Below are 24,263 nucleotides of genomic sequence, written 5' to 3'. Positions count from 1 at the left end.
TAAATAATAAAAATTAAAAAAAAAAAACTCTTCTTCCCTCTACCCCCCACCATGCATTCGTGTGTGCGCTCTCTTTTTCTCTAATAAATAAATTTTTTAAAAAATATAAGTGTGAAGCTCATCAACTTTGAAAGGCAAACCAGCCAACTCCAGGTTTCAGCATAACTTACTGCACTTCTTCCAGATCTAGCCCATTCGGTCCAATGTTCTCTGATAATGGTTCCTCGTATTTTATTATAAAATCTCAGATCTGGTAGGACCGCAAAAGTTATCTAGTCCAAACACCCATCCAATACTTGAGTTTCCTATAAAACAACTCCATCAACTTGTCATTTAGGATATGCTGAAACCCTGTGTATAAGGAAAGAATCCTCTGCCTCCTACCGCATGTTTGGACAACTCCATCTATTACAAAATTGCTCCTTATGTTACTGTGCCAAAGTGTGTCTTCTTTAGTTTGTTATCTATCAGTCACAATTCCATATCTTGGGTCACAAAGAAGTTTTGTTAGTCTTCCACATATTTAAAGTAGCACCCATACAGGAAGATATGCTACCCCTTCATCATTAGAAGACTGAGAACAAAACCTCAAGTTTCATTTAGTAACTAATTATAGATTTATCATTCATAAATATACCTAAACTTTTCCAGAAATTCATTATGTTTTTGACAGTGAAATATAGTATTATAAAGATTCTATCCAACTGTCCTATTTAAAGATTGGAAAAGGAAGAAATAAGGGCTCATAAGCCTGAGATTTAGAAACAAGGTCATATTCAACTTACCTGAGTTTCTATACTTTAAATCCATCCTTTCAAATTTCTAAGCAGAAAGACACAAACCCTCTTAGTTTATATAAAAGCCTTCTCCCGGGGCGCCTGGGTGGCTCAGTGGGTTAAGCCTCTGCCTTCGGCTCAGGTTATGATCTCAGCATCCTGGGATCGAGCCCCACATCAGGCTCTCTGCTCAGTGGGGAGCCTGCTTCCCTCTCTCTTTGCCTACTTGTGATCCCTCTGTCGAATAAATAAATAAAATTTAAAAAAAAAAACAAAACCCTTCTCCCAATCATTTTACTTGCCTTCCTCTAAGCCTGTTCTAGTTTGTCTCCCTACAAAGTGACACTTGTAAAAGTAAAAAGGTACTAAGATTTTATACAATAGTAGGATTACATTTTTTACTTTGTTTTTAATACATTGTCTAATGATAACAGCAAATAACTGCTTCATCTGCCCAACTCCTACCCCCACACATGTGTTTTCTAGAGATACTCTCCCCTACAATTTTCTGGAACCCATTCAAAAGTTTATAATAATAACCATATTTATACACCCAGATCCTATTCAATAGGCACAGTTTACTGCACCAAGCTTGAACACCTGCACTGAGCCAGAGCAACAATAGTATGTCTCAATATATGAAATGGGTCATCTGGCCATTTGTAATCAGGGAGTACTTACAGCACTTAATTATTTACTCTATACTAGGAAATAGGCAAGTCTCTTAGAGCATGAGTTTTTAATAACACAATGTGGTTATAACACTACCAATTAATTAGGGGTAAAAATCAGTACACAAAGCCATTGTTATTACAATGCAAAATGGAATCAGCATAGAGTAAGTAGGAAAAATAATAGTTGCATGCAAACAAGAGGCATGCATAGATGCATTGTTTGAGTGTATGGACATTCTTCTGTAACAGAATTGTTCTATTTACCCAAGCACAACTTTACTCTTTTGTTTACCACTGCCAGAAGTAAACAAAAGAATGCAAGGTCAAGGTGATAGGAGTATCTAAGAACCCGCTCTGTGAGTGAACTAAATGGTAAAGGAGTAAATACATGGCTTGTTTCTATAAAATTTAGTCAAGAAATGTAGTACTTTTAGATTACAGCTATAATACAGATACATAGATCATAGAAAGTCAACAGAAACCTTGCAGTCCTCTCTCCCCAATGAAACAGCTGTTTTTATAAGAGATTCTTCATAATAAAACATTTCTCAGGAACACAACTGTGACATTATAGCAGAAGCACTATAGGTTACTATCTACAAACAGACATTTAAGAAAATCCTCTACTAATAAACATCTCAAATTCTTCTTGACAAACACGAACTACCATAATTGGGCACTGGAGAAATAGAGAATCGCGAATGACTGAACTAGTGAGATTAATTTAATAAATATATTAAAGTATATGAAACTTAGATGGCCTTACAAGAGCTTGAAAACTTCATTTACATGCTTTATCTTATCATATTACACAAAAGATCTCCCCGGGATGAATTCATTTTACAGATGAGAGATCTGAAGTGCTCCAACAGATTAAATTGCTCAAGCTCACAAAGCTAGTATATTGCACATAAGATATCAATCTCATATGTAATAATGTTATGAAAATAAAAACTAATAAGAGGTCTTACCTAACGAAGAAAAAATTAGTAACATTACCATTTAAAATTAAAAGTAAGACAAAACTACCCCACTCCCAATGCTGCCATTATTAAAAAGTTATAGCCAATGCATTAACATCAGATTTTCTAAAGTTGAAGTACTAGAAAAAAAAATTAATAATAAAACTAAAAATGGGGTGCCTGGGTGGCTCAGTGGGTTAAAGCCTCTGCCTTCGGCTCAGGTCATGATCCCAGGGTCCTGGGATCGAGCCCCGCATCCGGCTCTCTGCTCAGCGGGGAGACTGCTTCCTCCTCCTCTCTCTCCTCTCTGTGTGCCTCTCTGCCTACTTGTGATCTCTGTCAAATAAATAAATAAAATCTTTTTTAAAAAAAAAAATAAATAAATAAAACTAAAAATGTAAAAGGAAAGAGTCACAAATGCAGTAAGAATTTTTAACTAGACGGGCACCTATGTGGCTCAGTCATTAAATGTCTGCCTTTGGCTCAGGTCGTGATTCCAGGACACGGAGATGGAGCCCCGCATTGGGCTTCCTGCTTGGCAGGAAGCCTGCTTCTCCCTCTCCCACTCCCCCTGCTTCTGTTCCCTCTTTTGCTATGTCTCTCTCTGTGTCAAATAAAGAAAGAAAGAAAGAATTTTTAACTAGAGAGGAAGAGAAAGTTTATGGCTCTTTTAGCATCATGGTAAGGTTAATGGGGATTCACTGAACTACCCTTATTTTGGGTATTTTTTTAAAATTCAGTAACAAATAGTTAATGAAAAATTGTTAGTGTATCATAAATACTGCATGAGACAAGTAACACATAAAGCTACACATAATACTAATAAATAAAATACCTAGTAATAAACAATATACCTAGTAATAAACGATATGTAGGATCTATATGAGTAAGATTATAACGTTTTATCAAGATTCATAAAATTTGAACAAAATAAAAAAACACAACCATACTACTGAATATGGGAAGTAATTAATCAACACACTTAACACATTTAAACCCAAGTCAAAAAATACTTTTTAGAATTTGAATTGCTGTATATTTTTTTTAATTTATTTATTTAGAGAGAGAGTGTGCATGTGTACAAGCATGAGGGGGAAGGGCAGGGAGAGAGAAGAGAGAGAGAGACTATCAAGCATACTCCCCACTGAGGATGGGGCCCCAGGTAGGGCTCATGGGGCTTGATTTCAGGACCCTGAGATCATAACCTGAGCTGAAACGAGGAACTGGATGTTTAACATAATGAGCCTCTTGAACTGTTGATTTTAAAGTTTACTTGGAATAAATGGACAAAAACAACTACAATTTTTTTAAAGAGTAATGCAAAGGTATCTTACCATTTATTATAATCTATGACTTAAAAACAATAGGAGAATAACACAAGAATAGACAGATAAGTGGACTAGCAGAGAAACATAAGTATACATGGGAACTAGGGAAATGATAAAGGAAGCATTTCAAATCAATTGTGAAAGAATTACCCAGCAGTATTAAAAGGACCAGAAAACGAGTTAGAACCCTATGTAACATACTATTAACATAAATTTAACTGTAAAAATTTTAAAGACCTTAAAAAATTTAGAAGATCTAAGAAAAATGTATGCAATGGAGAAAAGTCAGAAGCAATAAGACAATGATGAATTTTATTACACATTAAAATTTCATAAATGTAGAAACAAATAAAAATTAGAAATATTTGCAATGAATAAAAAGAGTTGATATCCCATTATACAAAACACTTTACAAAAAAATTTTAAAGGAGAATATTATAGGAAAACAGATAAAATATAGACAATTACAATACACTAAATAATGAATAAAAATGAAGCTATAAATTTAAGTATTAATGAAACAAATGTAAATAAAACCATGATTTCATGTTTCCTATCAAATTTGCAAAGATTAAAATAAAATCATTTTTTAAATTAAACAATAAAGATACTGATCAAGAAAGTGGCAAATATTACTCCCGTTCATTATGTATGAGATTACAAATAAGTTTGGTAAATTACCTAGAAAGAAAACTTAGTAACCTAAAGCCATTCACACACATTCCGCTCTATTAGAAAAGTAAAATATGGGGTGCCTGGGTGGCTCAGTGGGTTAAGCCTCTGTCTTCAGCTCAGGTCATGATCCCAGTGTCCTGGGATTGAGCCCCATATCAGTCTCTCTGCTCAGGAGGGAGCTTGCTTCCCTTCCCCTCTCTCTGCCTGCCTCTCCGCCTACTTGTGATCTCCCTATCAAATAAATAAATAAAATCTTAAAAAAAAAAAAAAAGTAAAATATAAGACCAAATACAATCAGGGTTTAAACTTTATGAGCCACAGAATAGCCTAAACAATCTTTTTTTTTTTTTTAAAGATTTTATTTATTTATTTGACAGAGAGAAATCACAAGTAGATGGAGAGGGAGGCAGAGAGAGAGAGAGAGGAAAGCAGGCTCCCTGCTGAGCAGAGAGCCCGATGCGGGCCTCAATCCCAGGACCCTGAGATGACGACCTGAGCGGAAGGCAGCGGCTTAACCCACTGAGCCACCCAGGCGCCCTAGCCTAAACAATCTTGAAAAAGAAGAATAAGGCTAGAGAGAACTCACATTCCTGATTTCAAAACTTACTACAAAGCTACAGCAATCAAAACAAGTCTGGTAGAGACATAAAGACAAATATATACACCAAAAGAATAGAATAAAGAACCCAGAAATAAACTCTTGCATATATGGTCAAATGATTTTTGGTAAGTGTGCTAAGGCCACTTGATATAGGAAAAGATCTTTATGACAAGTGGTTGAGAAGTGGATATCCACATGCCAAAGAATGAAGCTGGACCACTACCTAATATCACATACAAAAATTACCCAAAATAGATTTATGACCTCAATATAAGACCTAAAACTATAAAACTTTTAGAAGAAAACAGGATGAAGGCTTCATAACATTGGACTTAGCAATGATTTCTTGGATATATAACATCAAAGGCACAGAGGACAAAACAGAACAAAACAGAAAATAGACAAAATAGCTATTAGACTTCTTATAGATTGTTTAATTGTGTATCAAAAGACAATATCCACAGAGTAAAAAGGCAACCTGCAAAATGGCAGGAAATATTTACAATTCATATATAAGGAATTAATATTCAGAATATAAAAGGAACTACTAAAACTCAACAACAAAAAATAAACCACCAATTCAAAAGTGAGCAAAGCATCTGAATAGACATTTTCCCAAAGAACTTACACAATGGTCAATAAGAACATGAAAATGTACTTAATATCACCAATCATCAGAGAAATGCAAATCAAAACTAAAAGATACCACCTGACACCTATTAGGATAGCTACAATAAAAGCAAACAAAACCCAGAAAATAATATATGTTGGCAAAGATGTGGAGAAATTGGAACCCCTATGCACTGCTGGTGTAAATGTAAAATGGTATAGCCACTGAGGAAAACGGTATGCCAATTCCTCAAAAATTTAATAATAAAATTACCATATGATCCAGCAATTTCACTTCTGGTTATACACCCAAGAAAACTGACAGGAGGGTCTTGAGGAAATATTTGTGTATCCATGTTCACAGCAGCATTAGTCACAGTAGCTATTATGTGGAAGCTACCCAAATGTCCATCAAATGATGAATGGATAAGCAAAATGTGGTCTATACATTTAATGAGATATTACTTAGCCTTAGAAAAGAAGTTCTGACATTTGCTAAAAATATGGATGAATTTTGAGAATACTCTGCTAAGTGAAATAACCATTTACAAAAAATAAATATTGTATGATTCCACTTACATGAGGTACTTAAAGAAGTAATCATAGACACAAAAAGTAGAATGGGGGTTTTCAGGGGCTGGGATGGGAATAGAAGGGGATGTTATTACTGACCAGATAAGAGCTTCTGTATTGCAAGACGAAAACAGTTCTGGAGATGGATAGTGGGATATGGCTGAACAACAATAAGAAAGTACTTAGTATTCCATAAATTGTATACTTAAAAATGACAAAATGGGTAAGCAGTAAATTTTATATTATGGGTATTTTACTGCAATTAAAAAAATGAAAAATGAAATTTTGAAAATAGAGCACTTACATTTCCCAATTTCACTCTCAATTCACACTTTCCAAATTCACTCACAAAACTGGAGCACTTACATTTCCCAATTTCAAAATGGACTTATAAAACTACAGTAATCAATACAAAGTAGTACTGGCTTACGGACAACATCTAGATCAGTAAAACCAATCAGAGGGTGCAGGAAAAAATCCTACATTTAGGACCAACTGATTTCTTAACAAAGATACCCAGATAATTCTAAGATGCTGGGACAACTGGATATCCACAAGCAGCAAAAGAACAAAGTTGGACCCCAACTCACACAACATTCAAAATTTATCACAGACCTAAATCTAGGATTAAAATTATAAAACTCTTAGGAAAAAACACAGGAATAAGTCTGTGTGACCTTGGGTTGGATGGCAGTTTTTAGATACAATACCAAAAGCACAAGTGGCAAAAGGAAAAATAAACACTGGATTGCAGCAAAATTAAAAAGTTCCGTGCTATAAGAACACCAATAAGTAAAAAGACAACCCAGAGTGGGAAAAATATTTGCAAATCATGTATTTGATAAGGAGCTAGTATCCAGATTTTAAAAACAACTCCTACAAGTCAATAATAAAAAGATAACCCTATCTTAAAATGAGCAAAAGATGTGATTATGTTTTCCCAAAGATATACAAATGGTCAGTAAGTATAAAACAAGATGTTCAACATCATTGTCATTAGGGAAATACAAATCAAAACCACAATGGAAAAAAAAAACAACCCACAATGAGATACCATTAATACCCATAAGGTTGGCTATATTAAAAAAAAAAAGAAGAAGAAGAAGAAGAAGAAGAAAATATGTGTTGGCAAAAATGTGAAGAAACTGGAACCCAAATTGTTCGGAAGTAGAATGGTGCAGCCGCTGTGGAAATTGTCTGGCAGTTATTCAAAAATTAAACAGAGTTACCGTATGATCTGGCAACTCCACTCCTAGCTATATGCCTAAGGCAGGAACTGAAGGTAGGAACTCAAATAGTTGTACACCAATGTTCATAGCAGCATTATTTATGATAACCAAAAAGTGGTAACAACTCAAATATCTATCAACTGATAAATAACTAAACAAAATGTGATACATCCTAAATCATTGATGAACCTTGAAAACATTATGTAAAGTGAAAGAGGCCAGTCACAAAAGACCACATACTGTATGATTTCATTTAAATGAAATGTCCACTGTAGGCAAATCAAGACGCAGAAAGCAGATTTGTTGTTCTTAGAGCTAGAGGATTGAAGGGAAAGGGTAATGGCTGCTAGTGGGTACAGGGTTTCTTTTAGGAGGGCCAAAAACATTCTAAAATTAGATTGTGGTAACAACTGCACAACCCTCTGAATATACTAAAAAACAGTGAATATAAAAAACTGAATATACTAAAAAACACTTTAGATAAGTAACTATAGTATGTAATTTTATCTTGATAAAGCTACAAAGAACTTTCATGGGGCGCCTGGGTGGTTAAGTAGGTTTATCAGACTCTTGACCTCAGCTCAGGTCTTGGTCTCAGGGTTGTGGGTTCAAACCCCACACTGGGCTCTGCACTGGGCATGGAGCCTATTTAAAAAAATTTTTTTAAGAACTATAAATTTGTAACTTCTTGGAAGGTATTGCTAATATTTTCTCCATGAAGACAACTGGGACTTAATTTCCCGACTCAGTACAATACGACTAGATCAAAAGTACTTTTAAACACTTTAAAATAAATAACTAGCGGCAAATGTTATCTTACATTCCAAAATGTTCTGGGATAATTATAGTACAGAATTTCACTAAGGCAAAATGTAATTGTACCGCATTCTGATCTGAGAACCAGCAAGCAAACTTACACTCAATGAGTCCAGTTACACAAAGTGCAAAAGAAATAGAGCAAAGACTCTGCATGATCAAAGTCAAAATAATAAGGTTTAAAAGTGTTAAGAGTTTTCATTGATTGCACTGAATACTTCAAGTACTTAAAGAATATCACGCTGAATCACCTTTTAGAATTGAATGATCCAATCCAAAAAAAACAAAAAGCAGAAGAGAAACAGATAAGTATGAGAAGTATATGCTACTTTTAATAGATTTCCTTATTTTTTTTCACTTATGCACCTCAAGTCTAGCTCATGTCACAAGCCTAAAGAGGATATGCAGAAGTCAGCTAGTCTTGGTTAAAACAGGATAATAGTAACTTTTAACTTCAGGATATCAGGTTTAAATTTTCAAGTAGAGCTGGACTTATCTGTACTAACAGATTTTAAGATAAAAAGATACAAGTGCCTGGGTGGCTCAGTCCGTTAAGCATCTGCTTTTGGTTCAGGTCATGGTCCCAGGGTCCTGGGATCAAACCCTGCATCAGGCTCCCTGCTGAGCAGGGAGTCGGCTTCTCCCTCTCCCTCTGCTGCTCTCCCTGTTTGTGCTCTCTCTCTCTGTGTCAAATAACTAAATCAAATCTTCAAAAAAAAAGACAAGAAGAGAAAATGCTTGTGAATTTCTTCAGCTTTGTATCTCTCTATACAGAGTAAATACCTTCCCAAATTCTGTCCAGCAGAAATTATGCCTATGAAAAAAGAATTATTTATAACAGTATCTAAAACTTTTTGTAAGTTTCTTCAAAATTGAAATGCATCAAAATTATCTTAATAATCACCTGCCCGCTTATCTACCATGGATGATTATCTCTGCTGAACACACAGTCAAGCAATTTCATTGACAGCAGGAGCTCCAGTTTCCCAGTCTGTGGAGGTAAGCCCAGAGGTCACCTGAGACAGGTGACAAAGCACAAGGCCAAAACCAAAATCAGTGTAAAACAGAAAAAGCAAATTGGGACTTCATCAAGATAATAAATTTTTTCACAGCTAAGGAAATAGTCGACAAAATCCAAAGACAACCTACAGAATGGGAGAAGGTATTTGCAAATGTTTTATCAGATAAAGGGCTAGTATTCAAAATCTATAAAGAACCTATCAAACTCAATACCCAAAGAACAAATAATCCGGCCAAGAAATGAGCAGAAAATATGAACAGACATTTCATCAAAGAAGACATACAAATGGCCAAAGACACAAAAAAATGTTCATCATCACTCTTCATTGGGGAAATACAAATCAAAACCACAATGAGACAACCACCTCACCCCAGTCAGAATGGTTAAATTAACAAGTCAGGAAACAACAAATGTTGGTGGAGATATAGAGAAAGGGGAACACTCTTACACTGCTGGTAGGAACGCAAGCTGGTGCAGCCACTCTGGAAAACAGTATGGAGGTTCCTGAAAAAGTTAAAAACAGAGCTATCCTCCAACCCAATAATTGCACTACTAGGTATTTATTTACCCAAAAGATACGTAGTGATCCAAAGGGGCACCTACCCCCAGTGTTTACAGCAGCAATGTCCACAACAGCCAAATTATGGAAAGAGTCCACATGTCCATTGATAGATAAATGGATAAAGAAGATTTGGTGTATGCATATACACACACACACATACACATATATATGTATATGTATATACATACACACACACACACACACACACAATGGACTATTACTCAGTCAGCAGATGATGAATAGTTAACCATTTACATCGATGCTGATGGAACTGGAGAGTACTGCGATAAGTGAAATTAGTCAATCAGAGAAAGACAACTGTTGTGTGATTTCACTTATATGTGGAATTTAAGAAACAAAACAGAGGAGCACAGAGGAAGGCAGGGAAAAATAAAATAAGATGTAATCAGAAAGGGAGACAAACCACAGAGATTCTTAACTATCAGAAACAAACTGAGGGTTGCTGGAGGGGAGGGCAGTGAGGGAATGGGGTAAACAGGGTAATGGGCATTAAGGAGGGCATGTGATATAATGAGCACTGGGTGTTACATGCAACTGACAAATCACCGAACTCTACCTCTGAAACTAATAATACACTACATGTTAATTAACTGAACTTAAGCAAAAATAAACTAAATGTAAAAAAATAAAATAAAATAAAAAAATAAAAAGCAAGCCAAAAACAGGGAGACAGTAAAAGATGGGTGAAGATCAAAGCTGGGCAGAGAATGAAAGGATGACCAAAACCAAGCCATAGGAAAGAGAAGGAATCATCTAAGTAAGAGTCAGTATGTTAAGCAGCTGGAGGTAGAACACATCTAGAGCATTAGTTATTTGTAATAGGAATAAAGTGTACCAGCAATATTAAGTGGGAATAGAGAAATCCGATGAAATGAACATACGATGTAAATATAATAATGACTATAACTTTAAACATCCATGTGGCTCTTAATTTTTTCTATCCCAACAAGTAATCTAAAATACAAAGAACTATGTGGAGAAAGAAAACTCAAAGCAAAAGTTCCAAAAGAATAATCTAAACAATTCCAACTTTACAATGTATTTACCCCCATGATTCATTCAAACATATCATTACTATATCTATTCCCACTTCTTCCTTTCAGATAAGTTTTGTTATTGGAGTGGAGATGTGTAATTGGTGCAACCTTTTTATAGGACATAACACTGACCCATAGAAGAGCCTTGATCCAGGCCTATTAGAACTTATTCCTAAGAAACTGACCTGCACTTCACCAGTCCTGCATTGGGGTACCAGGGTTGTTAACAGTAACTTGTTCTTGGGCATAATGACATTTCTAGGACCACTGAAAGCCACTCCCTATAGATAGAACAAGGGAGCTTCTCTTGCTACAGGAAAAACTTTACTCTTTGCCAGTGGTATCAGCAAATAACTCTGTGGGGAATTTTGGGGCCCTGGGAAGTTGTGCTCCCACCTGAGAGAATGCTGTGTGCAAAGATAGATGTAAAGGACATTTATTGCAGTGCTTTTAAGGAGCATGAAAAAGTGAAGGAATCAAAACGCCCTTCAACTGGACCAGTATATTACATCCATAAAACAGGATGATGAGCTGATGAAATGAATTGTGTTATATGCACAGATACTGATCATCAAAACATATGAACTGAAAAAAGCAAGGAACAGAATTATATACACATTATCATACAATTTGTGTTTAAGGATAATGACATATAGACCTTTCTAATTCAGACATATAACCCAGCAGCCATTAAAGAAATGAATGATAAATGTGACATCATAAAAATAAGAGTTGCATGTGAAAAACAATAACACAGTCAAAAGATGTTTGTTCCCACAAACCATACCCAAGAAAGCTATCAGTGGAGAGCTCTGGAAAGAGGACCTGAATGGCTGGAAGAGACAGGATGACAACACTTTAGTTTGCACTCAGTAAATTTATGTTCTTTCTCATATGCATGTGTGGTATGCTCAAAATGAATAAAGTATTACAATAAATTTTAAAATCTATGCTTCTTTATGTATACACATGAGGAGCTGCTGACAATTATTACTCTAAAAAGAAAGACTTAGATTTTCCTAGTTATCCTTATGTACTGACTGAATTTTTTATTATGAGGATATATGAATTTCATATCCTTATCTTATTTGATAATAAAAAGACAGTTGTTTAAAGTATATAACTTTTGACCCTGAAATTCTACTTCAAGGACACTGCATACATATTTTCTAAAAGGCCCTTTGATAACTGTAATGGTTAAAATTTGGAGACTACTTAAATTTTTTCTATCACTAGAGAACTGGTTCACTAGATACATATTTATATTCATATATACGTAATGCCCATAATAATTAAAACTTAATTATAGCTATATTTACTGATGGGAAAAGATGCATAATATTCTTGAATGAAATAAAGGGAAGATCACACTAGATTTCATTAATCTCTACTTATATTCACAGCATTATCTGTGAAGATGATAAAATAGTAACTGTCTTTATGGCTTTTAGTTTCTGTATACATTTCTGGACTACAAATTTTCTACAATGTACCTATATCACTCTTATAATCAGAGGGGAAAAAAAGCTATTTTATTTAAAAAAAATTAAGAACTACCTTGAATAGCATGGAATGAATGAACAAATAAGGAAATAGCAAGCTAGTATCTACAGGTTTAGCTTCAATAATACAGCCAATGTGGAACCAAAGATGGAAGTAAAGATTCTCACTGCTTGGCCTTGAATGATAAAGCTACCCATAAAAGTACCACAAAACATTTTGGATAAAACCTACAAAGTGAGTTATAATTTCAGCTCTAGGGTCCAAAAATCTTTCACTGAATTTTCCTTTTGTTTGGCATACATTACTTACCCCAAACATTTCATCATCTCCCTTCCCTGTGTGTGCCATACAGTATGCCTATCGCTCCTGAAAACACTCTCTAATTGGTTGTTATACTTTTACCTACAAAGCCCTGGTTTTTCTCCAAGTTGTTGTGTACATACTGCGTAAATCCTGTTGCACGATGGGGTTGATCCTGAGTTTTCTCTTCCTTCTCAGGACTCAACTTATTGGCCTGGATGGACATTATTTTTTTCTACATTCTAATCTAGGACCTCTTTTCATTCTACACTTTCCCTAGACAATTTTAAGATCGCTCGAAGCTTCAAGTACCTGGTAACTCCCAAGTTTACCTCTACCCAGATCTCTCGCATGTATCTGCCTAATGAACATTTCTTCTTAGATGTTTAACAGGTACACAAAATTCAATACAACAAAACAAACTTGCTCCTCTTCCTGTTTTGGCTATCTGTGTGAACGGCAATATGCTGCTGCTCACACCAGAAACCTAAGCCTCATCCATGGTTCTTCTTTTCCTCCTCTCTCACTTCCAAGAAATTAACAAGTCCTTTCAATTGTTCCTCATTCTCTGGTTCATTTCCTAATTCCAGCCTCTCTCACCTAGAATACTGTCACATTCTCCTTACCCCATGTTCCCTGTAGTTATTCTGAATGTGTTGCCAAGCAATCTTTTAAAAATGATTAATCTGAACTTGTTACTATCTATTTAAAATCCTACAAATGGTCCTCATTGTCTTCAGAATAAAGTACGAAGTCCATGACATGATTTCCAAGACTCCACTTACTTCTCCAACTTAATTTTTTATACTTCTCACCTCACCTGTTACTACTCTCTAAGATCTGGCACTGAAATCCTTTCAATTCCCTCACTATACTATCTTTCCTTCATATCTCTATAAATGCTACTCGGTGGTGGTTCCAAAGGGTCCTGAAGAGAACTTTAGCCTTCCCACCTACAACATGATACAAAGTTTCTGAGATCAATTCAAATAAATAATTTAAGTTAAAATTTATTACACACCATACAACCCCTACCACACTCCCTTTTCAACAAAATAGAAGCCCTTCCTTTATAAAGAATTTCCAGGGGCGCCTGGGTGGCTCAGTGGTTTGGGCTGCTGCCTTCGGCTCGGGTCATGATCTCAGGGTCCTGGGATCGAGCCCCGCGTCAGGCTCCCTGCTCCGCAGGAAGCCTGCTTCTCTCTCTCTCTCTCTCTCTCTCTCTCTCTGCCTGCCTCTCTGCCTACTTGTGATCTCTGTCTGTCAAATAAATAAATAAAATCTAAAAAAAAAAGAATTTCCAGAACCAGATGCTACCCCTCTAGCCTGCACAGTAACTCCCCAACACTCACTCACTCTTATGTACTGCCCATTCACTTGTGTAACTTTTAATTATCTTTCAAGTCGCAACTGAAATATCATCCTTAAACCCCCAAGAGCAGATCAGGTACCCATATGGCAAACTATATATTTTCCCCTATCTCAGCCCTATCCCACTATGCTTTAATTACCTTTTTACTTGCCTGTATCCCTCAAAAGTCTGTAAGTTCCCCAAGGACCAATGGCCTATTAACTGCTGAATCACCCATATCTGGCACAGAACCTGGCATGTTAGATGTTCAGCAAATAGTCACCAAATAAATTAAAAACATTTTTAAAAATTTTACCAAAAAGAAAACAAAACAAACAACTACAGCTAAAGAGAAACTATAATGAAATGTCAGATATCTGAATGATCTGATTTTACATTTAAAAGGATCTTCAATGTTAAGTTAGCATTAGAAAACAAATTATAAGCTTGACATTATTTTAAAAATTGCATATGAACTGAATTTTTTGCAAACTGAGTCCCATGATACACTAGGAGAGCTCATGTAGTTAAAGAAAATGAAAAAAAAAAAAAACTCCACATAAATTTATTCTATATGAACTTAAATTTTCACAATTGGCTTTCCTTAAAACAGAAGCCTTATAAAAATCATTTTTTCAATACTTAACTCTGCTTTCCCCAGAAATATGACTTGCTTAACATAAAATATAATATCACTGATGGACAAGTTTTAGTTTTTTCTTAATCCCTTTAGTTCTCTGAACAGCCTCTAAATACAGATGTCTAGAAACATACAGACTGAGCCCTGCATCATGATGTCAAGAATTCCTCTCCTTGGAATGATTATTTGTTACAATTCGTGAGCTATAATAAAACTATAGATTTTAAAGAACTGTCTAGGGAGAGGAGAAACTGAGTTACCTTGAGTAGTAGTAGCCTAAATAATTTTGTATTCATACAACAAAATTAAACTTCAAATATCAAATAACCATGGAATTTAAACAAAAATGTCAACTCTGGTCCCAAGACTAATTATATTTTCCTTAAATTTATAAATATAGGTTTGATCCCCTCTTAAACTGATTTATTTACAAGGTATATTTCAGAAAATATCTTTATCCTTTGTAATGGTTCAATTTTTCAAATACCTGGGACTTATATTTGGTTCAAATGATTAACAAAGTTTGCCCTGCCTCTGGCTTTTGGGTTTCTTCAATTCTTTTCCTGGTTTCAAACTTTGCTTGTCTGAGTATTTTCACAAGATGCTCTTCTTTTAGTGTCCTATAATATGCTCAAGTTTTTAATTTCAGCGAACTTAAAAGGAAGACTTTCAACTATGAATTTCATGTACACCAAAAATAAAAAAAACATTCAATACCTGTCAACATTTGGCAAAGTGCCAGGAACTGAGGGGAACACAATTACTGCCCTAGAGGAAATCTATAATATCTAACCCATAAACATTCACCAGAAAGACCCAAAGGACATATAAACATTAACCACATATACACTGAAGTAGTTACATAATACCTCTATGAAGGACTGAATATGTTGTGTGGAGTGATGAGTGAAGAGGGAATTATTGGAGTTGTATGTTAAGATAAAGCAGTTAGGATTTCCAAACCTAAATGTTAGAACCCACTCCAGTTGGGAGATAAAATTTTCAGCACAAGTAGAAATAACACAAATGTCCACCAACTGATGAATGAGTAAACAAAATGTGTTATATCCATACAATGCAATATTATTCAACCATAAAGGCAATGAAATACTGATACATGCACAACACAGATGAACCTTATAGACATTATGCTAAGTAAAAAACAAAATAAAGCCACACACTGTATAATTCCATTTATATGAAATGTCCACAATAGCCAAATCCATAGAAAAAGTATATTAGTGGTTGCCAGAAGCTGGAAAGACAAGGATGTGCAGTGATGGCTAACTGATAGGGGGCTTCTTTTTGGAATAATAAAAATGTTCTGGTATTAGATAGGGGAAGTAAGTGCACAGCCTTGGAAACATACTAAAAAGCAGCGGATTGTATACTTTAAAAAGGTGAATGAGGGGCACCTGGGTGGCTCAGTCATTAAGGGTCATCAGGTCATGATCCCAGGGTCCTGGGATAGAGCCCTGAGTGGGATTCCTGGCTCTGTGGGGACCCTGCTTCTTTCTCCCTCTGCCTGCCGTGCACTCGCTCACGCTCTCTCTCTCTCTCTGTCAAGTAAATAAATAAAATCTTAAAAAATAAAGTAAAAGGGTGACTGTTATGGTATGTAACATATCTCAATTTTTAAAATAATTTTTCCTGCCATAACACATCTGAAGGACATGACATTAATTCCGTCAGTAAAGGCAGCTTACTACAAATGGATGGTTTTGTGACTTTGACAACAACTGTACTTAAGAACCTTGAGAATCATGACACTAATGGGTCTTCAAGCATCAAGATCAAAATAATAGCTGAAGGTCACTTTTTAGTGACAACATCAAGAACTTTCTTGAAGTAGTAAGAGATACCTAAAGACAAAAAAAATCTTAGTAGTTTCTAAGTAACAAAGAGATGACCAAGGCCTACCTAAGCTGTGTGAAGGAAAGGATTTACAAACTGTTCTGAAGGAAGAAAGGACAGTAGGATTTTCATTCTCTAGCTAAGAACAGAAAAAGAATTAAAAAAAGAATAGACAATGAGGATTGGATTCAACAGCAAAAGGCACTACAAGAAAGATGACACCAGCCACGGAGAATATCTGTTTCTCAACACTGATTTAGTACACACAGTTGCAACTTACGTATGGGTCATATTTCAAATGTTTATACATGATAATTCTGACCACATTTGCTAAGAGAAATAATTTTTGAAAAAGCAGGTAAGTTTGCAAATGCCTACAGTAATTTATCATAATCTGTCATTATTTCTATTTTTCTAGCTGAAATCCAGCCTGCTGGAAGCCATCTCCCCACCTCCCTCCCATCTCTTCATACATCAGATTCCAACAACAGAAATTCCCCCTCCAATCTGTTGTCACCACCATCTTGCAGCATAGAAAATTCTGGCTTCCTACTCCTCATGGAGGTGAGACCACGCTAAAATCACCTGCTATTAGAGTTATAATCAAAATGGAGTTTTGCCATGGGAGCTTTACCTATGAGAGAACATTCTTAAATCAGACAGCTGAATTTCAGAGGCTGCCCATACTCTGATTCAGCAACATTCTTGTGATGGAAAACGGCCACACAGAGAATTAAGGTGTTTGCTGTTAAGTAATGGAAACGTCATCATGTCCGGTGGGTACAATGGACCATCTGTAGTGTGTGTACATAATACAACACGCACAGCAGGAGCTCAAAGGCAAAAAGGTGTGGGGAGGTAATGTGTGAGAAGAAAAATTCAAACACACAAAATCTATTGGGGTCTGTAAGCAGACAATAAGAAAGCACCCTTCTTTATCCGAGTCATCTTAAAACACCCTTTCTGATGAGATCTTCCCCATCAAGTCAAACAAAATTTTGCCATCTTTGAAAGGCTTTCCTTGAAAACCCTAAACAGTTGGAGCTATCCATTTCTGGGTTCCAATCGCACCTTGTATTAATTATTATAGTGCTTATTACATTGCTGCATTTATTTACATTGGTTTCCCCAGTAGATACCTCCTCAAATAATGAAATATTTTACTCATCTTTGTATTCCCAATACTTTAGACAGTGCTCAGCATATAAAGGGGTCCAAGAAATATTGGTTAATGAATGACTGAACAGATTTCTTCAAAGGTTCAAAGAAAGAGCAAAACTAAAAATCAAATAAACAAATTCCAGATTAATTAATTTGCCAGTCTTGCTACTAACAAAATGGAATTTAAACATGAAACCTCAAAGTGGTTTCAACCAGTGGCTCTGAATGCACTGAATACCCAGGGCAGATAAAGTCAACAGTAAGCAGACATAAAGTGCATAGTAAATACTTTGCTAGTCCCTTTCTATCACATTTTTAGAAAGTCATAAGGAATACTCCCTATTGGGCATGCAAAATCCCCAACAATGGGTATACATTTTGTATCTTGGCATTTCTGACATCTAAAGAAATATTTAAAACAAATTGAACACAGATACAGAATTCAGTAATATCTGGAAGAAAAACTATTAGATTCCTTCAGGGGAAACAAAGGGTTCCACCAAGTTCTGATCATAATTAAGGAATTAAAACTGAATTAAAGCTCCCATGCAGACTAGATCAGAAGAGTCCCTTGTGCTAGCCACCAAATGAATGGTTCACAGAAGTGGAAGCAAGCACTAGCCTATAAATCCCAACAACTGCAGAGCTAAAGATGATGGAATGCTATAGCAGTATAAGGCAGGTAAAGTAGCCGGTAAGTCTTTGGAAGTTGACCTAACTTCTTTTAGCCAGTTGGCGAGAACCCACAGTAAGACGTGACACAAGAAACATAAAAATGTGGGCGCCTGAGTGGCTCAGTGGGTTAAAGCCTCTACCTTTGGCTCAGGTCATGATCTCAGGGTCCTGGGATTGAACCCCACATCGGGCTCTCTGCTCAGCAAGGAGCCTGCTTCCCCCTCTCTCTCTCTGCCTGCCTCTCTGCCTACTTGTATCTCTCTGTCAAATAAATAAATAAATAAAATCTTAAAAAAAAATATATCATTGTCTAAAGTAAAATTTTAGTGGCTGTTTACCTCATCTTGCAAAAGTATATTTTATATTCATAATTTTTACTTTCTGAAATCATAATACTAGGAAAGACCTTAAAATTTTCAACTCAAATCCTCTACTCTTACAAATAAGTAAACCAAGGGCTACAAAAGGCAAGTCATACTGGTAAGCAGAGGCAGAATCCAAACTCAAAGTCAGTTTTCTAGTCTCCCCGACTAGAAAACTGACTTTGAATTTGGATTCAAGAGTTTTTCCCACTAGATTAAGAACTGTCTTATCATAACATGCCTTATTAGATTCTCCCTCCACACATGTATATGTATGTGTGTGTATATTTATACACATAAAATGTATGTGTGTATGTATAGATACACCCACATACCTACATACATACTCGTGGCACTGGGAAAAACCAGGGCTGTTCAGAAATATATTTAAAAAGTATACCAGTTAATTGAAAAACCTAGTCCTATGATAAGGTATTCATGTTTTCTGAATGACCCATTAAAACACCAAATCTCCATGTCTAGGTTTATATTTACCTTAATATATTAATTATATAAGGCATAATGATTAAGCACATGGGCTCTGGAGTAAGAGACCTCTTTGTAACCCCTAACTGCAGCTCTGACATTTAATCAGTTGTATGACCATTGACAAATTTAACCTTTCTAACTAATTTAAACTTTCTTACAGTTTCCTCACCTGTAAAACTGAAAAACAGAACTGACCTGATATGGTACTCATGAGGGTTAAACAGATGATAAACGTAAAGGACTTTGCCAAGAACTTAGATCTTATTCAATAATTTAGTTATTATCAATATTACTGCCTACTAATCTGAGGGTTGCCTACAAAAGTGCCCCAACAAAAGTTTTCTTTATAGTTCTTACTCTCTCTCACAGAAACACACATAATCCCAATTATATATTATCTGTTCTTCTGAACATAGAGTGTAGCAAACTGACAACACTGTTCAAGAGAATTCCTTTTGCTTTTCTTTTGTAGAGATCAAACTCTTATCTCAAATTGATTTTTAAATTCTAGAAATGTCCATTCCCTATAATGAGAGTTTAGAATTTAAAAATACAAATTGTTTTCTGTCTTCTTGCACCTTTCCATTTTTTGGACAAAATGAGTTTGGCTGCCTAAATTCTGCGAAAGGAAATGCAATTGACTCAGAAAGAAAATGAATCTCCTTGCTTCCTACTGAGTACCCTTTTGGTGTTCAGACACAAAGGACACACTCTATCTCATTTATGGTGACAGTGAGAACAAATTATTTCCAAGATTTATTGTGTACTTATGTTTTAACTCTGAAATTAACACAATTATAAAAAGACCTTTATGGATACATATATTCATGCCTCAAATAAAGTATTTCCTCCTTCCCCACATTCTCTATAATGCGGAGTTTATCCTAAGTATAGGATACTAGCAGGACAGTATTAATTCTTTAAGTCAAAGCAACAACCTTTTGAGCTGTTTTGTTTCCTAAAAATAATTTAAGAAGCTAAGTCATCTGGTTTAAATTCTTTTACTATGTATTCATGTTCTGTGATGCTTGTTGAAAAACTGAAAGGATATAACATTTACATACGTTAATTTTAATAGTAAAATATGTCTAAACAAAACCTATTTTATTGTAAATCTCTGGATTCTCTTTGAAGGTCTTATTCTCTGGGTTCCTAGAGTAAAACTGCAATTTCAGTTACAGAATGTATAATTTAATTTGAAAGTAAATCAATACTAGAAACAAATTATTTCATCATCATCTTTTTACAAAGATTAAACAGCCACAAATTTTATTTTACCAGGACTAAAATGCATTAAATTACATTTCACTGACATAAGATCAAAAGAACCTCATAAATACAAAGCTGTATTTTACCAGAGTGAGGTTATAAGAAGCCAAACCAAAAATATTCCCTCTGGAAAACAAAAACTGTCTTAAGTAATTTTAAAACTCTCTTGACATTTGATGCTTTTTTATTTTTTTAAGGTTCATCTTATAAACAAAATCATTAAAGTTTGCTAGAAAACAAGCCTAAAGAATTAAAAATAAAGTTATTTTTTCCAATAAGCAATGCTACTTTTTAGCTATCAAAAATGACTAAGAAGTGTTCACATACTATACATTTGGCTATTTTTAAGTTGTTTAATTCTTCTAAAATTATTCTTGGTCTAAAATAAACCTAACCATGAGATATAAAATGTGGTTATAAGTACCACTTGCCAATAAAAAATACCATAGTTTTAAAATAAAATACAAAATCAAAGTTAATAAATGTATGTTTTATTAGCTTAAACCGGTAATTTATGAAAACAGAACTGGCTTCTCTCAGAGATTAAAATAATTTCCAGTCACCAGAATTTTATAAAACAGATGACAGACTAGTCAAATATACTACTATACCTAATCTCATGGGATTGGGGATTTTCTGAATATGCCCCAAATTACATAATATTGGGGGAAAGGGAGATGGTTTAAGGCTTTTGGAAAAATATTATATGAGGATCATTTTTAAAATATGCTGGAATTCTTCAATAAAAAGTATAAAGAACAGAGTCAACGGTAGGTATCTCCAGACGCTGATTTCTCAAATGTCACCAGATTATCCATTCCACTAAGAAGTACTTTTAAATATCTGCAGCACACAGAGTATCAAGTTTTCAAATCCGAAGCTTTTACAGATATCTGTCCTGCTTTAACTGCTCCATATTAACACTGAAATGCACATACCCAATTTATTAGAATCACTATCTTCCTCTAAAAGTCCCTTTTTATTTTAAAAAGATCTCACTAAATCTAAGAAAAATGTTGAATTAAAATAAACACTTCTTTTTCCAGTATCCAGAATATTAAAATATTTATAAATATGGCTCCCCCAACTTACTTCGGCTTTATGAATGGTTTCATTTTTTCAGTGCTAATATAGTTGTGAACATACCCTCCTACCTAATGTGGAAAAAAAGCAATTATTTTAAACCTTGAATAGCAGCTAACAAATTAACAGTGATATTCAAGTAAACCTACTTTGTTTACACTGAAATCTCAAGATTATATAATAAGCTCTGACATTACCTTCCGAGCAATTTTCTATACTGTCAAAGGCAACAGAGACAACATACGTTTTAACAAGAGGAAAACAAGGAGTTAATAAAATATATTTTCCCCTCAACTAAGAATTGCCTTCTCTTTTGTCAATATTACACGACATTCATCTACTGACAAAGGAAAAAATGAACACTTCACTTGCCTGCTTAAGAAACTAAATTGGGAGCATTATCAGTCATAGACTTAATTAAGTTATTTCTAGGGGAAAATATTTAAAGCAAAGAGGCTATTTACAGTTCATTGCCAACTGCTAAATTTTGGGGGAACAGGCCTGAACAAAATAGTCCCTATTTGTCCCTTGCCTTTTTCCCCACCACCCACCCTGCACCAAACCCCCATTGTTCTATCTAAAACTCACAGGTTAATGATATCTAAATAGCAACTGCTACATTTATGTTACAGATCATCACTACGAAGAACTCTTCAACATCACATTTACTTGCTGCTTTCTTTCCCCCAAATAAAATCCAAATTTGGTAATAAATCAATTACAAACTGGTGGGGGAAAGGATCACAGCTTCCCTTCCAGACTGATGGATGTCACTCCAGAGGCGTGAGGAAATCTCCTAGAAGGTTACCATAATAAATCGAACCCCCCCCCCGAAAATCATTTAAACTGACGTTTTACTACAATTTTTTTTTTTAAATCTATAACCGAAACCCTTGAAAAGTATACAGCCCATAGAGTAGAAGCTCCTTTTCCCTATTCGCCACCAAAGTAGAACACAGAAGCAGCAGCAGCACGCAGGATTTCGAGTGGGTTTGGATCCCTCGTACACCACTTCCTCCCCAAACCTGGCTAGCAGGGCCAGATGCTGGTGTCGAGGAAGTGGGAGACCGGCACGCCGGCGCCCCGCTCTCCCTCCGGGCTACCTGCCTCGGCCTGCGGGAGCGCCGCCCAGCGCGGACACTGGCAAAGACACAAACACTCACCCATCTTTCCTCTTGGCTTTGTAGACGTGACCATAAGTGCCTCGGCCAACTTTGCAGCCCTCGTATTCAAACAGGTCCTCGACCCGCTCCCGCTCGCTGCTCAGCTTCACTTTAAAGTCATAGTCCATTGTCACAGCCTCCGGGGCCGGGGAGCTGGGTCGGGGGGCCGGGGGACAGGGGTGGGGACCGGGGAAGCTCCGGCAGCCGCAGCCCCCGGGAACCCGCCCGCTCTACACCCGGCGGCCGCAGCACCAGCCCGACTGATGCGGCAAGAGCAGGAGGAGGCCCCGCGAGAGCGCCGGGGACATCCAGGGGGATAGCGGGGCAGAGGCCGGCCGAGAGCGTGGGGGGACGGGGAGGTTCCCCCGGGCGAAGGAGAGCAGAGGGACGAGGGCTGGGGGTGGGGAGCGGCGTCTCTGCCCTTGTCCCCGCGGGCTCCCGGGGCGCCGGCTCTCCTGCTCGCTCTTGCCGCGCGTTCTGCTCCCGCTGCGGGGAGCGGCGGGGCGGCCGCAGCCGGCTCTCCTTCTCTTACACTCGCACTCACGCCTCACCCTCTCACACACACGCTCACACTCACTCACTCACTCACTCTCTCTCCCATACACTCAAACAGAAAGGCAGCGCCGCACAACAGCCGGTACCTCCTCAGAGAGAGGAGGGAGGGAGGGGACTCGCGGAACACGGCCACGGCTGTCGCAAAAACGTCGCGAAGGCTCGGGTTGCCTCCGGGCCTCCCTGCAGCTTGGTCCGCGGCGCCGGTCCGGTCTCGCCGGGGCCCGCACCTCGAGGACACGGTGCAAGAAGCAGGGTAGCCACTGCCCAAAGCTGCCGCCAGACGCACCACGTGGACTGTCCCGACGCCGGCCAGGGCCCTAGACTACAATGCCCAGAATGCACAGGCCACCGCCGTTGCCGCCCCTTCTATGACTCCACCCCACACAGTGGTAATACGGGAACGTTGCATGCTGGGATCAGTAGTCCAAAGGGAGCTGAGTTTCAATAGCTTGGAGGAAAAATAATTTTTATTTTTTTGCAATATCGCTAGAGTGTGATTTGGGCCATAAAATTAAACAGAGAAATTTGCGTGCGAGGGAGGCTAGTTTGCATTAGAACCACATTTTGTTCCCCTGCCGAACTCCAGATGCTAAAAGGCATCATCATTATCAAAAAGTCTGTATGTTTGTAAACACCTCGCGGAATATTATTTGGTGTATTCTTGTCGTTCACAATCTGATAAGGGCTGCATAATGATACTAACATATTGACACATATTACAAACATGAGTGAAAGGCTCTGGATTTCAGCTCAGGTCATGATCTCAGGGTCATGAGATTCAGCCCCAGGTTGAGCTCTGCATTGGGTGTGGAGCCTGCTTAAGATTCTCTCTCTCTCTCTCTCTCTCTCTGCGGGACTCTTGGGTGGCTCAATTGGTTAAGCGGGTGCTTTCGGATTAGGTCGTGATACCAGCATCCTTAGATCAAGTCTTACATCAGGCTCCTTGCTCGGATGGCAGCCTGCTTCTCCTTCTG

At 36.8% G+C, this 24,263-nt stretch overlaps 1 protein-coding gene across 3 annotated transcripts in view; it reads right to left on the bottom strand.

Annotated features, from left to right (window-relative positions):
- CDK8 (cyclin dependent kinase 8) overlaps nucleotides 1-23,603 on the bottom strand; it is a 128,949-nt gene extending 105,346 nt beyond the window's left edge. The window contains exon 1 of one of the 3 annotated variants that reach the window (XM_082700206.1): nucleotides 22,735-23,603. In XM_082700206.1, the coding sequence (XP_082556332.1) occupies nucleotides 22,735-22,862 (128 nt within the window). In that variant the 5' untranslated portion in view covers nucleotides 22,863-23,603. The remainder of the gene's footprint in view (nucleotides 1-22,734) is intronic. The other 2 variants (XM_082700207.1, XM_082700210.1) reach the window with 2 other exon arrangements.
- Nucleotides 23,604-24,263: the final 660 nt, after the last annotated feature.

This window comes from Mustela nivalis (genome assembly GCF_964662115.1).
Source record: "Mustela nivalis genome assembly, chromosome: 15".
Lineage (NCBI taxonomy): Eukaryota > Metazoa > Chordata > Mammalia > Carnivora > Mustelidae > Mustela > Mustela nivalis.
The sequence above is the reverse complement of the archived record's forward strand: the minus strand, read 5'-3'. Positions and strand labels throughout refer to the sequence as shown.